Here is a 17,955-nt window from a genome sequence, read left to right as displayed (position 1 = left end):
GTGGTTTATAGTCCAAAGCAATCCATTTTGCGAGAGAATTTGTATGTTTCACCGATGTTGACTTGCTAATTTTGGTCCTGAAGCCTGTCATTTCATCAGGTTTGGGCTGCTGACACCTTTTGTTGGTACTCGAACTCGCACTGCTAGTGCTAACAGCATACACAGTTTCTGTGCTTGCTGTAACATGTTTTGCATTTAGATGGTACTGTAAGGTTGAAGTGCTTCGGTGATCTGCAAAATCCTTTTTGCACAGGGCTTCCGTCGGGTAATCTTTTGAAATGAAATTGGCTTCCCATCTGTCCTAGCAACACGCTTTCTTCAAACCCTTCCATTTTTGTAGCTCTGATGTGTGCATCAATGTAATCGATGTACCAGGAAATCATGCATTGACAAAAGTTCCCTTTTGCTTGGAATGCAAAGTGTGATTAAATACGTTATTTTTTTAACACGCTATGGAGCACATGCATTGAAGCTTCTCAGCTGTGCTTGTGCTAAGAAAAGGAAACATTTTAAAAATAACGTAACATGATTGTCAGTGTAACCTTTTGTAGGGTCTGTCCCTGAGACTTATTAATTGTCATCGCGAAGCAGAGCCTTACTGGAAATTGGAGACATTTGAATTGAAATGGGAGATCAGAGAGTATAACGGGGATGCGAGGAATACAAACTCTCTCCCCTTAGCAACTGCCAGTAAAAATAGTTGCCTCAATTAGGTTCTTTTGCAGACACGTGACCTGAAGTCTCATGCCGTTACAAAGTCTCGTGGCTGTAAGGTTTTCAGTAATATTAGTGGTGTCCCAACCCTCAAAATTAGATTATGCTCAGTAGTGCCTGGAGGATTCAGAGTGTGGAGAAACCCTAGAGACAGCGTGTGTATTAATTTGTAGATTTTTCTGGGAGTATTTGGTGGCAGCATCACAAAGTTGCTTCAGCAAGACCGCATTAGCTGCGGAGCTCAGCTCAGAGCGAAATGAAGTGAATGAAATGAGGTGAATTGGAGGGGAGATGATGACGTCAATTCCCCCCACAAACACAGTCTCTCGGAATTTGCATAAGCACAGTCCTTCACCAGCAATTTTAACTTAGTTACAAAGTGATCAAAACTCTCGTTTATACCCTGCGTCCTCTCCTTAAACTTGTATCCCGTGAATATCGTATTAGTAGTGGGCATGACAAACGCCAGCGGCAGCCTGTCTATGAACTTCATTTAAACTTACGGTTTACACTGTGCTTTGTTTCCACAGTAGCTGCACTTATGAATATGCTTGTATGCGTCACTCGCTCGTTTCTTATTGTTTCGCTGCCTTCTCAATTGTATAATGCATGTTTTCTTCAGCGCTCTTTGGAGCTCCTCCTGGTTTTCTACGTACTGTGGTCACAGTCAGTTCACGTGATTACGTGGGAGGCGTGATGACGCGACACACAACTCCGCCTCCCACGGCCATCGCACTGCAGTCTATTACAGTATATGGACAAAAAATAGGTACCAGTTATGACCATTACGCATAGAATTTCGAAATGAAACCTGCCCAACTTTTATAAGTAAGCTGTAAGGAATGAGCCTGCCACCAAATTTCAGCCTTCCACCCACACAGGAAATTGTAGAATTAGTGATGAGTGAGTGAGTGAGTCAGTGAGGGCTTTGCCTTTTATTAGTATAGATTACAATTAGTAAAAAGTAGACACCAGAACATAATTGACTTCAATGTTTAGACAAGTTTGCATAAATCCGATTGACATGCCACCAGTAGAAACTCAGAAACCACATATTTATTTCAGAAGAGTTTTTGGCATTTACACCAGGTTTCATTTCTTCCAGAACAGGCGTCAGGTTTTTATGAAAAGCAAAAAAAGTAAATTTAGGTTAGATGGTAATATTTGCTTTCTTGGGCACCACACACATCCACAGGTAAGGTAAATGATGTTAAGAAAAAGAAATGAAAGGTAATTTAGATTCAGTTTTTGTGAGAAACTCTTTGTTGTGCCAGTACAATACTTATTTAAAAGGAGAATAAAGTAATATTTTAAAAAGAACTATTGTTGTAAAATTGCACTAAAACTTTATCAAATTCTTATCACTTCTCTGACAGACTCTGTGGCTATCCACCATTCTACTCCAATCATGGGTTGGCAATCTCCCCTGGGATGAAAAGGAGAATTCGCATGGGACAATATGAATTTCCCAATCCAGAGTGGTCAGAAGTGTCTGAAGAAGGTAATTAAATATTTGGAAAGATGGCTAAAGACAGTGCAATTAATGATGGATGATTCTGGCTGATACTGCGACTGGTAGTTTGTATGCATTCTGTGAGATGTGTATGTATTTTATCATTGTATTGCTAATGGAAAGAAAGGAAGCTATGCATTTCATTATAAAATTGTTTTCTTGTACTTTTTAATTGTGAATGAATAAGCCAATGTTTTTAGTTTTATCAGTCTCTCCTTTTTTAAATTTGTTATTCCTCACCGTAGTAGTGTTTAAAAGGATCACATCAGTATCAAAATGAAACTTGGCGGCTACGAATAAAATTAGACTCGTCATGTTATACCTTCCTGCTTTGTTTCAAGAAAATGACTACATTCACATTGTTTTTTATAGTTCTAGACAGTCATTTTTTACAACTTACTTACTTACTCAGTGTTTCCTTGCCATCATCTATTTTTAAAATAGTTACAAACAGAAGTTACTCTTTTTTCAGTAAAAGATGTAATTTTAGGATACCTTATTGATGTCAGAAGCAATCATTTTCTTACCTTTTAATGCAGCACTTATTTTTAGTCACATCATATTGAAATGCAAGGTGAGAAGTTTTTTTTTTATTATTTTAAGAGCAATTCATACTGAAGTGGGGGCACTGTTGCAGTGATGTTACTGTCTGTACCAGATGCTATCAAACAAAAAGCTGTAATAGTATAAAAGATGTAGCATCATAAAAAAAAAAGAAGAAGAAGAAGCAAACTACAGAATAAATGTTAAATGTTCACATATTTAATGACTTCTTGGGCACAGCCATCAGCAGTGTGTCTGTCTGCGGAGAGAGTGTCGAACTCATTGAGGGGCTTACTTACCTCAGTGACAATCATGTCCCTGGTGACTCTTTCTATGAAGTTAGTAGACAGATTTGGAGAACATGGGGGTGTCAAGAGGTTGCTGGAAAGGGGTGTGTGGCACTCTCGATATCTTGAGGACAAAGGTGCAAGACTTTACAGTCCTGATGCTTCCTGCTTTACTATATGGTTGCTAGATCTGGACGCTATCCAGTGACCTGAGATAAAGACTGGACTCCTTCAGTGCTGTGTCTCTTTGGAGAATCCTTGGGTGCCACCGGTTTGACTTTGTTTCAAAGAAGCGATTGCTCATGGAGTCGTGAATGAGGTACATTATCTGCATTGTGAGTACAGCAGTACGGCCTTGTGGCACGATTCCTTGAGGGTGATCTGGCTCGCAGGATCTTCATTGCAGGGAACCTGAGTGGCTGGATCAGGCCAAGGGAGCACCCAAGTAACACCTGGCTGCCCCATCTAAATGGTCATTTCTGGAGGGTGGGACTGGACCATGTGTCTGCCAGGGGAGTTGCCAACTGGAATCCAAAGCTGTTTCATTGTGTGGTGGGTGCAGCAATATGCTGTACCAGTGCATGCTTCCCAACCTGAACCTGACATATCTATCAACTTTCTGCCACTAATCATAGTCTGAGGCATTCCAGAATACATGTAAATAAAAGTAACAAAATTGCTGCTAGTTTTGGACATCTTGGACCGTTTTGATTTTTGTCTGTTATTTGGGGTGGTTTGTCAACCTCCCCACATTTCCAGTACAAAAACCCCTTTGATTCTTATATTTCTCTTTCTCTCTGTTTCATTGAACACTTCTCCTATTCTGCTCATTTAGATGCACTTAAACCTCATTTCAGTGTCGTATTTGGGCGAGCCTCAAACTCACTTTCGGGTTCAAGGCTGGCACTACATTGACTCCAGCGACACCACCAGGCTGAAACTTTCTCTATTGACATCTGGTGTTCCTGCACCATTTGAATCTTTGATTATCTTTAAGTTTCTGTCTACTCAGTTAGCATGGCACAGTCTTATTTGTTCCCTTGTAGAATCATGTGCCATTTACTGCCTAAAGGTGTCATCACCTTGTATTCTCTTCCCTGAACTTACCTTCTCTTTGGATAGAGAGCCAAGCATTCTAGATGTTTCCACAGTCCCTTTTCTAATAGTGCTCCAATGGAACACTGCATACTGCCACCAGAGCCACCTCCGCTTTGATTTTGCTGGCTTTCCTTTCAAACTACCTTACTACACTTATGTCTGCTTCTGTTCTTGTTTGAAAAAGTTCCAAAGTATCTTTAACTTTTTTCCTTTACTGCAGGTCTAGTCAAAACCCCTTCTTCAGGTAAATGCTAAACACAAACACTTGGTTAAAGTTATGCCAGTACTTCTGCAAAAGAATGGTACCCATTCTTAATATTGTCTTGTAACCATTCTCAAATAAACACTATTGAAAATTCCTACTAGTATGAAAGGCATTAAAATGTCCAGTTTCTGAAAAGAACTGTAAAATCTTAAAAAAAAAAAATATCACTATAACCTGTTCTGAAAACAACTATATGATAGTTTAAATTTCATTAAAAGTAACTGTTTCTGTTTTCTGTTTTAGCCAAGCAGCTTATTCGACAGCTGCTCAAGACTGAACCAACACAACGGATGACCATCACAGAGTTTATGAACCACCCATGGATCAATGTAAGACTTTAAACATTTGTAAATAGTTTAATTTTGGCTTCCTGTTTATAAAATTTAAGCAACACCTTCTTAGACTGTTCTGGTAGAATTTCTTCCTAATGTATTTTCATAAATTTTAACAGTTGTCTTTCATATTTGAAGTATTATGTAAAGAATGAAAGGTTATGACATCTTTTTTAATAGGTGTCTCAGCAAGTACCACAAACTCCACTTCACACAAGCAGAGTTTTGAAAGAAGAGAAGGATCTCTGGGAGGATGTGAAGGTCAGTGTTTAAAACATTCTTGTTCTGTATTTTATAATTGATTACTGGATTCATGAAATATATTTTATTTTATTTTGTAATCAGTAGGGTTTTTTAAAGAGATGATTAAGGAGATGGCTTATTAGTGTGATCCACATTGAGATTTTAAAGTGCACCAGTGTTCTGATCTACGTGTTTTAAAATAAGGAGTGCACGGATACCCATGACAATGTTTTTTCCTCTGGGGATGACTATTGCTGAGCTTTCATGTTTTATGAACCCAAAAAGTCATCCCTTTAGTCTAAATTCTTACCTATCCTGATTGTAGGCCGTGTTACCTGATGATGTTTGCTCATGTTTTTCTGTAAGACCTAGAATGAGAGCATTCATTTTGCTTGAGAAAGCATATTATAAACATATCTGGTACTTCAAGGATTTCTGAAACCAAGATGGATGGATAGATATACTAGCTGTGGCTCAGTCTGGTTAAATGGAAAAGAAAGAAAAGAGAAAGTGCATGTTTCTAATATGTTTAATTTCACAATGCTTGTGGGTATACAATATTTTTTGTTGTTCCATTGTGTGTGCAGATAGAGATTGTCTGGTTTGCCGACTCTAGAACATGCAACATATAATTGTCCATGTGAGAAGCAAACCGTGTCTAGATGTAAACCGCACAATTCTAAAGATTGGCCCTGAGCTTTGTTGATGGTGATTGCAAACGCCAATCGAAACGGGAATTGCAATCTCTTAAATTGAAATGGCATATCCGTTGGAATCATAGGAATGCGAGGAATGAGGACATCTTCACCTTTGAAAGGTCCTGTCAAGATTGTTGCTTCTACGACGTTGCTCAGTCATTTTTTTACTTCAAGCCACGTGACGCTACAAAGCTTTGGCTGGTTGATATTTCGCAACATGATAATTGGGACGCCGATTTTCAATTGCAGTACTTGCGGTGGCATGCCTGGCAGATTGAGTGAATTCAAAAATTCTGTTGGATAATTAATCGCTTCATCTGCTTCCACAACAGTGTCTACGGACTTTTATGTGACTGCCTCGCTTTGAATGTTAGACTGAATAATATTGTTAAGTTTGTAGACGTCTTTGTTCTTGTCCGCAGGAATAGCTCGTTCACTCAGCAAATTGTGATTCTTGCTGTGAATCAATGCTGTGGACTGATGAAACTAAAATTGAGTTATTTGGGCATAACAAGGGGCGTTATGCATGGAGGAAAAAGAACACAGCATTCCAAGAAAAACACCTGCTACCTACAGTAAAATATGGTGGTGGTTCCATCATGCTGTGTGGCCAGTGCAGGGACTGGGAATCTTGTCAAAGTTGAGGGACGCATGGATTCCACTCAGTATCAGCAGATTCTGGAGACCAATGTCCAGGAATCGGTGACAAAGCTGAAGCTGCGCTAGGGCTGGATCTTTCAACAAGACAACGCCCCGAAACACTGCTCAAAATCCACTAAGGCATTCATGCAGAGGAACAAGTACAACGTTCTGGAATGGCCATCTCAGTCCGCAGACCTGAATATAATTGAAAATCTGTGGTGTGAGTTAGAGAGCTGTCCATGCTCGGAAGCCATCAAACCTGAATGAACTAGAGATGTTTTGTAAAGAGGAATGGTCCAAAATACCTTCAACCACAATCCAGACTCTCATTGGATCCTACAGGAAGCGTTTAGAGGCTGTAATTTCTGCAAAAGGCAGATCTACTAAATATTGATTTCATTTATTTTTTGTGGTGCCCAAATTTATGCACCTGCCTGATTTTGTTTGAACAATTATTGCACACTTTCTGTAAATCCAATAAACTTGGATTGTGTCTCCTATATGATATATTTAACTGACATTTTTTATCGTAACAACCAACGATTTATACAGGAAAATAATGACTATTAACAAGGTTGCCCAAACTTTTGCATCCCACTGTATATAACAACACACGCGTATTCGAATGCAACGTTGTGTCAAAATTTCAAAGCAATTGGTGAAGAACTTCTGGAGATTTAAGATTTTGAACAAATGAATATTTACATTTTTATATATATAGAGATATATATATAGAGATATATATAGAGATATAGATATAGATATAGATATAGAGATATAGATATACATATATTACAAAGTCTTCACAGCGCATCACTTTTTCCACATTTTGTTATGTTATGACGCTTCCCATCCAACCTGATGGAGCTTGAGAGGTGCTGCAAAGAGGAATGGGCGAAACTGGCCAAGGATAGGTGTGCCAAGCTTGTGGCATCATATTCAAAAAGACTTGAGGCTGTAATTGCTGCCAAAGGTGCATCGACAAAGTATTGAGCAAAGGTTATGAATACTTATGTACATGTGATTTCTTTTTTTATTTTTAATAAATTTGCAAAAACCTCAAGTAAACCTTTGTCACATTGTCATTATGGGGAGTTGTGTGTAGAATTCTGAGGGGAAAAAAATTAATTTAATCCATTTTGGAATAAGGCTGCAACATAACAAAATGTGGAAAAAGTGATGCGCTGTGAATACTTTCCGGATACATTGTAGTTAACTGTCAAATAATACAAACGCCTGATGAGCCCAAATTAGGGCGAAACACATGTCATGTACTCTTTGCAGTATTTGACAGTTAACTATGTAAAAAAAAAATAGAGAGAGAGATGTGGCATGCAAAAATTTGAGCATCCTTGCCTAAAATGTCTGTTACTGTGAATAGTTAAGTGAGCAGAAGTTGAATAGATCACCAGAAGGCATAAAGTTAATAGATGATACATTTCTTTTCAGCATTGTATGCAAGATTTGTGTATTGTTTTTGTTTTGTACAATTGCACAGTGAAAAAAGGAAAGGAAGCACAATGCAAAAATTAGGTCACCCCAAGGTATGTGAGGTCTCATAACTTTTCCCAAGTTCTCAGACCTTAATTAGCTCATCCGGGCTATGACTTGTTCACAATCACTGTTAGGAAATCCCTGGTAATGCAAAGTGCAAAGCTGTATAAAGTCTGACTCCTCAACTTCAAACATCTAAACAAGCCTGATGCATGTTGGAAACAAATCCTGTGGACCGATGAAGTCAAAATAGAACTTTTTGGTCACAATGTGCAAAGGTATGTTTCCAGAAAAGCACACCTCTCCAACTATTAAGCATGGTAGTGGATCGATCATGCTTTGGGCTTGTGTTGCAGCCAGTGGCACAGGGCACATATCATTGGTAGAGGGAAGAAAGGATTCAAATAAATACCAGAGAATTCTGGAAGCAAACATCACACCATCTGAAGAAAAAAAAAATTTTGAAGAAAAAAAAAAAAGGAATGGGTCCTACAACAAGATAATGATCCGAAACACACCTCAAAATCTACAATGGACTGTCTCAAGAGGCGCAAGCTGACGGTTTTGCCATGGCCCTCACAGTCCCCTAACACAAACATCATTGAAAATCTGTGTGTAGATCTCAAAAGAACAGTTGGTGCAAGATGTCCCAAGAATCTTACAGAATTCAAAGCCTTTTTCAAGGACAAATGGATGAAGATACCCTAAGTATGAACTGAAATACTCTTAGCTGGCTACAGGACTATTGTCATCCTCTTTAGATAGTAACCAGTGAGTGACTTTCTATGTTAGTTAGTTTCAAACTAATCTTATCATACTTAATATTGAGATTTTCCTTGGCTTATTTAATATCAAAAAATTAGTATCATCTAATGAATTCTGAGTACATCTGGTCCTCAAAAAATTTTGTCACAGTAGGGTTTGCTTGCTAGGTTGCTCCTGGCCAATTCATGCCTTAACTAAGCTCCTTAACCTAATTAGCCTTCTTTTTTCTGTTATTGTATTTTGGCATTTATAGTATAGTAGCTCCTGATTAAGCACATATTAACAGTGTTGTTCCTGTATATTTTTGTGAAGCTTTATTCTCATTACAAGAGGCCATCTGAGACTCCACAAAGAAATAACTGTGCCTAAATAAAATTGTTTAGTTTTTGGAAGAGCAAACATGGTCATTTTGGGGTGCACACAGAACACCACATGAGTGTTTTTTGGCTATAGATAAAATTATATTAATGCAATTATGTTTGAAATATGTTCACACTTATTGTGTGGCAATGGCAAGGTCATTTCTATGTCTTCGCTAGCAAGGATGAAGCAGAAAATAAATTAAGAAAGCTGATCCCGGGACTATTCTGATACATAATAGTGAGTCATGGCGGTAAATCTATCTATCTGAATGATAAATGATAAAGCTAGGATTAATAATCTACTGTCTGATCTATTCGTTTTAAAATACGGGTTTTTTATCAGCATATATTCTTATTATTACTTAGTATTACTAGGGCGCTATCTGTTTGTTTTATTGTGCTTAATTACTTTTCCTCCTTTTTTTTTTTTTTTTTTTCTTTTCTAATTATTTCATGTGTACCCTAAATGAGACTGTTCAATATCATACCCTTGGTTTACTGTTATTGCTATTACTGCATTAAGACTTGTTATGCTTATTTTGGACACATCTTTAACACCATCACCCGGGTTTATTATCTGGGTGTATCATCTTAATGCACTAAAATTGCTGAAGACTATATATATATATTTAAGTGCAAAAATTCTTTTTTTTTTTTTTTTTTCTCTTTTAAAGACTATATTGGTAACAGATATCTCTATCTTTTAACCTAAAGCGCCACTGCATGGGGCTTGTTGTGCTTTGGGCGTGCTCTGTCTCTGGGTATGTCAGAGGACTGGGACTGCGTGAAGTGGGTTTTAGCCTCACTTGGGGAGGCAAAGAGGGAGGGTGGAGGGTTAAGGGGGGGAGAGAGAGAGCAGGCTTGATCTATACCTAATCTATCATCTCAATCTTTATAATTATAACTATCAACGTAATAATAAGCTGCATGGCAACAACTCTTGGGGAAATAGGAAATTAAGACCTAAACTATCTCACTTCCAGTTAAGACTATAAAATGACATCAAAAACTCAGAATCAGTGTCTCCATGATGGGACAGTTAACTTGTAAGCTGGAATGTTAAAGGCCTGAATCACGAATTAAAGAGAAAGAAAGTACTTTCTCACCTAACAGGTCTAAATGCTAAAATAGTATTTTTACAGGAAACCCACTTACTAAGCAAGGATCAGTTCCGGCTGCAAAAAGACTGGACTGGCCAAATGTTCCATTCTAGTTTTACAAAGAAAACTAGAGGGTGGGAATTCTCATACATAGAACAGTACCATTTGTAGCATCAGATGTAGTATTGGATCCTGAAGGGAGATATGTAATGGTCATGGGAGACTTATCTAACTGTAAAATGATTTTGATAAATGTTTATGCACCTAATGTTGATGATAAGGAATTTATACAAAATTTATTTGCATCCATTCCCAATCTGAACACTCATAAAGTTATAATGGCTGGGGACTTTAATTGTGTTCTAAATCCACTTTTAGATAAGACTTCCTCCACAGGGGGAACGGCAACTAACACCGCAAAGATAATTACAAAGTTTATAACTGATCACAACTTATCAGATCCCTGGAGGTTTTAAACCCAAATTCAAGAACATATTCTTTCTACTCACCAGTACATCATTGCTACTCAAGGATTGATTACTTCTTTATAGATAATAACTTCTTGCCTAAGATTAAATCTTGTAAATACGATGCTATTGTTATTTCAGACCATGCACCTATGATCTTGGAGCTGAAATTACTAAGCCCCATACACTCACCCGCAGATGGCCTCAACCGCTTCTATTAGCTGACGAGAATTGTACTGAATTTATATCCAAACAAATCAAATTCTTTCTAGAGACAAATACATCCCCCGAGATCTCTGCAGGAATACTCTGGGAAACTCTTAAGGCCTTCTTAAGAGGACAGATTATCTCATATCTTTCCCACAGAAATAAATCCGAAGCAAAGAAAGTAGCAGAGATAAAAGCGAAATTACTAAAATAGATGAAGAACATGCCAGACTACCAAGCGAGACTCTACATAGAGGAGGCAGGCTCTACATTCAGAATTAAACCTCTTGACAACTAAAGAAACTGAACAACTAATTTACAAATCCAGACATCATTATTATGAACATGGAGAAAGCTAATAAGCTTTTAGCTCAACAAATTCACAAGCAAGAAGTGCATAGCGCAATCTCGGTAATCACTAACACGAACGGAGATAAAATCATGAACACAAAAATATAATGCACACTTTCAGAGACTACTATAAATCCCTATATACTACTGAGTTTAAAGAAGACAATATACAATCTAATGCATTTCTGGATACATTACAGATACCACAAATAGACGCTTTTAGTGTGGAGGAACTTGATAAACCTCTGGCATTATCAGAATTACTAGATGCTATAAAGTCACTCCAAGGTGGAAAAGCAGCAGGCCCTGATGGCTACCCTGCAGAGTTTTACAAGAAATTCTCCGCTCAGCTAGCTCCCTCCTATTAGCAACATTTACAGAAGCCAGAGATAACCAATCTCTTCCACAAACCTTTAGCCAAGCACTAATCACTGTCTTTCCAAAACAAAATAAGGACTTATTACAATGTGCATCATACAGACCAATTTCACTTCTGAATAACGACGTTAAAATACTCTCTAAAATCATAGCTAGAAGGATGGAGAAAGTGCTCCCTCGTAATATCACAAGACCAAACTGGATTTATTAGGGGCCGACACTTATCTTCAAATCTTGACGCCTGTTTAATGTAATATACTCACCAACTAAATCAAACACCCCAGAAATATTATTATCATTGGATGCAGAAAAAGCATTCGACATGATTGAATGGAAATACCTTTTTACTACATTGGAGAAGTTTGGGTTTGGCCCGAACATTTGTGCATGGATTAAATTACTGTATACTAACCCAGAAGCTTCAGTTTGCATCAATAACATTTGCTCAGACTACTTTAAACTAGAGCGTGGCACAAGACAAGGATGCCCTTGTCACCACTGCTGTTTGCATTGCCATTGAACCACTGGCAATACATTGTCGAAATACTGATCAGATAAAGGGGATTAGCAGAGAAGGACTGGAACAGAAAATCTCATTATATGCAGATGACATGGTACTGTATATATCGGACCCAGAAAATTCTGTGCCTGCAGTCTTAGCAGCACTCACAGAATTTCAAAAGATCTCTGGTCTCAGAATTAATCTGAATAAAAGTGTACTCTTTCCAGTGAATTCTCAAGCATATAATATTAGATTAGACACCCTACCTTTTATCATTGCAGAACAGTTTAAATACCTAGGGGTAAACATCACAAGTAAACATAAAGCTCTTTATCAACAAAATTTTGCGTCTGCATGGAAAAAATTAAACAAGACTTGCATAGATGGTCAACCCTTCATCTCACACTAGCTGGAAGAATTAACACTGTTAAGATGAATATTCTTCCTAAGCTCCTTTTTATTTCAAAACATCCAATATACATTAATAAATCATTCTTTAAGCAATTAGATTCAACAATAACCTCATTTATTTGGAATTCAAAACATCCACGCATCAAAAGCGGGACCCTACAAAGACAAAAGGCAGAAGGCGGCATGGCTCTACCTAACTTCCAGTTTTATTACTGGGCAGCAAATATACAGCGATAAGAACCTGGACACAAATAGAAGAACATACACAGGCATGGACCGCAATAGAAGTAAAATCCTGCAGTACTTCTTTGTATTCCTTGCTCTGTGCTCCAATAAACACACGTTATCGGCAATACACTAATAACCCAATTGTGCTCCACTCACTTAGAATCTGGAACCAATGTAGAAAGCATTTTAAGACGGAGAAGCTTCTATCTGTGGCACCTCTACAAAGAACCACCTCTTTCAACCTTCACAAACATATGCAGTTTTAATATCTGGAAAAATTTGGAATTAACTTGCTTAGAGATCTTTATATAGACAACGTCTTTGCATCCTATGAACAATTACATTCCAAATTTAACATTCCAGCTACACATTTCTTTCACTATCTTCAAATCAGGAACTTTGTTAAACAGAACCTTCCAGATTTTCCTCATCTTGCACCCTCATCCACGCTGGAAAAATATTTCTCAATTTCAAGGAGTTAGACTCCATCTCTACAATATATAAAATCATTTTACAATCCCTTCCTTTCAAAGATCCAAGAGGACACTGGGAAAAAGATCTCTCAATTAATATATCAGAAAAGGAGTGGAAAGTAGCAATGCAGAGAATTCACTCGAGCTCCATATGCGCAAAGCATACAATTATACAACTCAAAATTATATATCAAGCACATCTGTCTCGACTAAAACTCTCAAAATGTTTCCAGGGCATGATCCAACCTGCGAGCGTTGCAGCCAAGCCCCAGCCTCACTAGGTCACATGTTCTGGGCCTGCACCAAATTAACATTATTCTGGACAAAAATTTTTAATTACCTTTCAGACAGCCTTGGACTTACAATCCCTCCTAACCCATTAACCGCTGTGTTTGGGGTTCATCCAGAGGGCTTAAAGTGGAGAAGGACAAACAAATTGTGATTGCATTCACTACACTGTTGGCACGCAGACTTATTCTGATAAACTGGAAGAACCCAAACTCTCCTCTTTTAAGTCAGTGGGAAACTGATGTGTTATATTATTTGAAATTGGAAAAAATCAAATACTCAGTTAGAGGATCTGTACAGACTTTTTTCAAAACATGGCAGGATCTAATCAGTAATATTTTAAAATAAGTTTATAAAGCACAGAGAATTTATTAATTTAGGTATGTTTACAAGCCTTAAATTTTAATTTAATTTAATTTCCCCTTGGGATTAATAAAGTATCTATCTATCTATCTATCTATCTATCTATCTATCTATCTATCTATCTATTTTATGCCGTTTGGCTTGCTCTCTCTCTCAGGGGTGGGGATCGATCTGTTCTTAACTCAATTCTTCTATTTGTAAAAACTTGATTGTTTTGTATGGATTGTAATAAAATTAATAATAAAAAAAAAAAGAAATATGTTCACACTTTTGACTTTAACCTAGAATAAAAACCATGTAGCCACTGTGAACTGTATTTGTAAATAAAGGAAAAGGAAGACAAATATAAATCTGAAATAAACTATTTACTGAGAATAATATCTGACAGTAGTACTAAGAACATCCTACCACTACAGTGAACACAAAGTTAAACAGCTTAATACTCCATTCTGTTTAAATGTGGGTAAACCTCTGATTTGATTTGATTGTATTTTTGGTCTTATCTGGCAATTGTACAAAATATGTCCTTGTCAAAATAATTTATATTTCGTTTACTTTTGATTATTTTTGACACATTGTGAGGAGACCATTTTAAAGTGATACTGTCAATTGTACTGTTGCTTGTTTCTGAGTATCTAAGGCTATATCACACTGAGCATGCAGACAGTTTAAGGAGAGAAAATTTATTGCTACCTCACAATTTTTTTAAAGTTCACAACATGCATCCCTATAACATTTTAAGCTTAAAAAATGATGCTACTTGGAGTATGAGAGAAAACACAAGCATAAAGAGGGAAACGGAGTGCATGCAGTAGGAAAAAATCCAGTCATTATGCATATAGTGACAGGGCTAAGAATTAAAATTTTGTAGAAGCAGTAGTTGTGCAGCTTCCTCTTCAGACAGCTACTTATATCTGCAGCAGTGGCAACAGAAATGTGAAATAAAGATGTATATTTCAGTTACAAAATTGGCATTGAATACAACAGTTTTGTTTCATTTTTGAATGACTGTTGTTACAGTTCTTCAGTGAATTTACACTCGCCTCCTTCACACCTGGTGAAGAGGCCACTTCAACCTATATATATATTTTGAACATTTTCCTTTTTTATGGATTACCAAACAAGTTAGTCAAATGATGGGGGGTGAAATAAGCTCTAACAGCTCACTTTCCTGGTCCTTGAAGTAAAATAACTGTAAAAGTAAAAGTTTCTTATGCAAGAGATCAGGAATTAGGAAAGCATCGTTCTGTAAGCACAGAGTGAACAAATATGTACTCGGTATTTACAATACATTAAAAACCTCATGGCCACATTATGAACACATTATAATGCAGTCAACAATTTTACCTGGAGACTTAAATGATTATAACTGTTCAGGTACAGCTTTCAAAAATGTAATGTTTAAAAAACAATTGAATTACAGTTAGTCGCACACTCCTCACAATAAACAAGTAATGAAAGGAGTAAGGTGTGCTTTACAATCCACTTGACTTAAACACTAAACGCAACTTATTTTCCTAAACTCAGTAGGTGGTGGGCATGTTCAAGATACATTAACCATGAATCAGGGCAGTAAAATCTAGTACTTGTTTCTCTTCTCTGTTCCATTAGTAGATACATTTCAAGAGTTACAAAGAAAATTATTATGCAGGCTTTGTCTTCATTTGAATAAAATATCTTTACACATCAGTTGCTTGTACTTTGTATGGCCTTTACGTGGCATCAGGTGTGACATTTGGTGCACATGTTATACATACAAGATTCATATCACACAATATATGCATTTGAGTAATAATTTTTCACATTTTAAAGCATTTGTCTGGAGGTAAAAATGTAAACTAATTCAATGTCTGCTCTGTATTTTAGGAGGAAATGACTAGTGCCTTAGCAACCATGAGAGTTGATTATGAACAAATCCGAATCAAGACAATTGCCGATTCCTCTAATCCACTGCTGATGAAAAGACGAAAGAAAACAAATGCTGTACCTTCTGATGCTCAAAGCCAATGAACAAACCCAAGAAAAAAAGTATGTGACCCCAAGGAAGCAATAATCTTGAGCTTATTTGAGAGCTACCACCATAGAAATGGAAAAACGTGGATTTAAGGAAAGGAAAATCACTCGTATTAGGGTTTTGTGGTGGTGTGTTTTTTTTCTTTTTCTTCTCCAAAGACTGGTGGATAAATGGATAAGCCCTGTGTTGAAGGGAAAAGAAAATGCCTGAAGAAACAAAAATTATTTGGACTCGAGTTCTTCTTGGATCTCACTTTTGAATTGCTCTGTAAACATTTATCTCTCCGTGGTCCTCTAAATTTTGCTAAGGAGTTGAATCATTTTTAATAGCTAAATGTGGAAGGAGAAGGAGAAATTGTTTTTAAAATTAGAATATAATAAATATAGATATATATTCACAGTATATCATTTTTTCTAAGGTTCATTTATGAATGAGCCTTACTTGACCTTGCACAAAAGACAAAGCCATTTTCAGGAATTTGGGAACACTGATTTTATCTTTTTTTTAATTTTTTAAATCACAATTTAAAGATTGGGAAGGGTTATTGAAGAAACTACTTCTTAAAAAGATGCATATATATCTTTGAGAAATGGAGAAGAAAGATAAAAAAAGGAAAAAGACTAATCTGTCTGACTGCAGAGGTATTTTTGTGTTTTACATATTCACACAATCTTATGAACATAGGTCCAGGTTCTTGAGCTCTTGAATCAGTATTGTTACTGGTAATGTGTTCTTGGAATCACTGAACACTGCTTTTAATCAATTTGCAGTTACATTAAAAGTGTAAAGGTTTCTGAACAGTTTCTGCATTATAAGGGAGTGATGTGGGATCGGTGCTATGAATACAGATGGCTTTATGCAGCATTTCTTAGGTTTAAAAAAAGTGAAGCATGTACTTAATTACAAGATACATCAGTCACTTTTAAAAGATTGCTGAGGGGCACTGGGCATCTTTGTTTCTTAAAAGGAGGGTTTATTTTTACTAGTGTCTGGAGAGTAAGAGTAAAGCCCCCACCTTTTTTTTGGTTTCCTTCAACTGACTGTTCATAAAATATTTTGTATTTAACCACTGTAACTGTTTAAATCATTAAACTATATGTCACAAATGATCATGCTGAAGCACAGGTCTCCATAAAAGATTAATTATCACTGCTTCTGCACTGGTCTAGTAGAGGTTATGTGCAGAAATCACATATTTTGAAACAGCCTTAAAGTTATTCTTCACAGTAGCCTTTGTAGTTCTAGTTTCTGTGTGCTGCATTCACAGAAACCTGGGCCACAGTAACTTCATGTGATCATTATTTTTTATGTGCACCTGTGTCTTCTAACTCTCCTCTGCCTTGTGCTTTACTGGTCTATAAACTAAGCCAGCAGCTGGCTTTTAACAATATTTTTCTACTGTATTCAAATCCATCCTGTGAACTATTACTTAAGAAAGGCTAAATTAATTTTGGTGTCTGAATTTTTGTATTCAACATTGCTTGACAGCAGGACTTTGCTTCTCAAGTGTATGTATGATTAAAATAATTTTGTTTCATGTCAAGCTGCTGTACTGATGTCCAGACCTGCTTTTACTTTGAATTAAATACTTTTAAAACTGTTAATACAGGTTAGCCTTTTTTCCAGTTCCTTATTTCTTAATTACATTTATTATACTTTAACAATGTGTAGAATTTGTGAAAACTGCAATCTACAGTTCAATAAATTATTACAAAAAATTCTATTTTGAGTAGTGTAGCAGTTAGCCACAAAAAAAATGTAGTTTTAAAAAAATAATAATCGTGCATTTTTCGGATAAATTAAACAGTGAAAACGGTTTATTGTATCGCATATCATTACAAACAACAGACCAGGGGCCTCATGCATAACGGCGTGCGTAGAATTTACAGTAAAACATGGCATACGGGCAAAAGTGGAAATGCACGTACGCACAAAAAAATCCACATGCATAAATCTGTGCGTACGCACAAAACAATCCACATGCATAAATCTGTGCGTACACCAGCTTCCACATTCTTCCTCTACATAAATCCCGGTCAGCGTGAAAAGTAACGCACATGCCAGCCTCCTTACCTAGACTTCTCCCAGAATTATGCCTCTTTGATTATGCAAATCAATATAAATAGCCCCTTATGTTTTGTGTTCTTTGAAAAGACAATGGCAAAAGCTTGGTGGAAAAAGAAGACTTTCAGCGAATACCAAGTAGAGGCAAAGAAA

The 17,955-nt window shown here is 36.8% G+C and overlaps 1 protein-coding gene across 1 annotated transcript in view; it reads left to right on the top strand.

Annotated features, from left to right (window-relative positions):
* mapkapk2a (MAPK activated protein kinase 2a) overlaps positions 1-17,342 on the top strand; it is a 155,048-nt gene extending 137,706 nt beyond the window's left edge. Inside the window, exons 7-10 of the mRNA XM_039749137.1 lie at positions 2,091-2,215; positions 4,664-4,749; positions 4,933-5,013; positions 15,591-17,342. Of these exons, the coding sequence (XP_039605071.1) occupies positions 2,091-2,215; positions 4,664-4,749; positions 4,933-5,013; positions 15,591-15,734 (436 nt within the window). The 3' untranslated portion in view covers positions 15,735-17,342. The remainder of the gene's footprint in view (positions 1-2,090; positions 2,216-4,663; positions 4,750-4,932; positions 5,014-15,590) is intronic.
* Positions 17,343-17,955: the final 613 nt, after the last annotated feature.

The sequence above is a fragment of the Polypterus senegalus genome, chromosome 3, assembly GCF_016835505.1.
Source record: "Polypterus senegalus isolate Bchr_013 chromosome 3, ASM1683550v1, whole genome shotgun sequence".
NCBI lineage: Eukaryota > Metazoa > Chordata > Cladistia > Polypteriformes > Polypteridae > Polypterus > Polypterus senegalus.
This window is presented reverse-complemented; position numbering and strand designations above follow the sequence as displayed.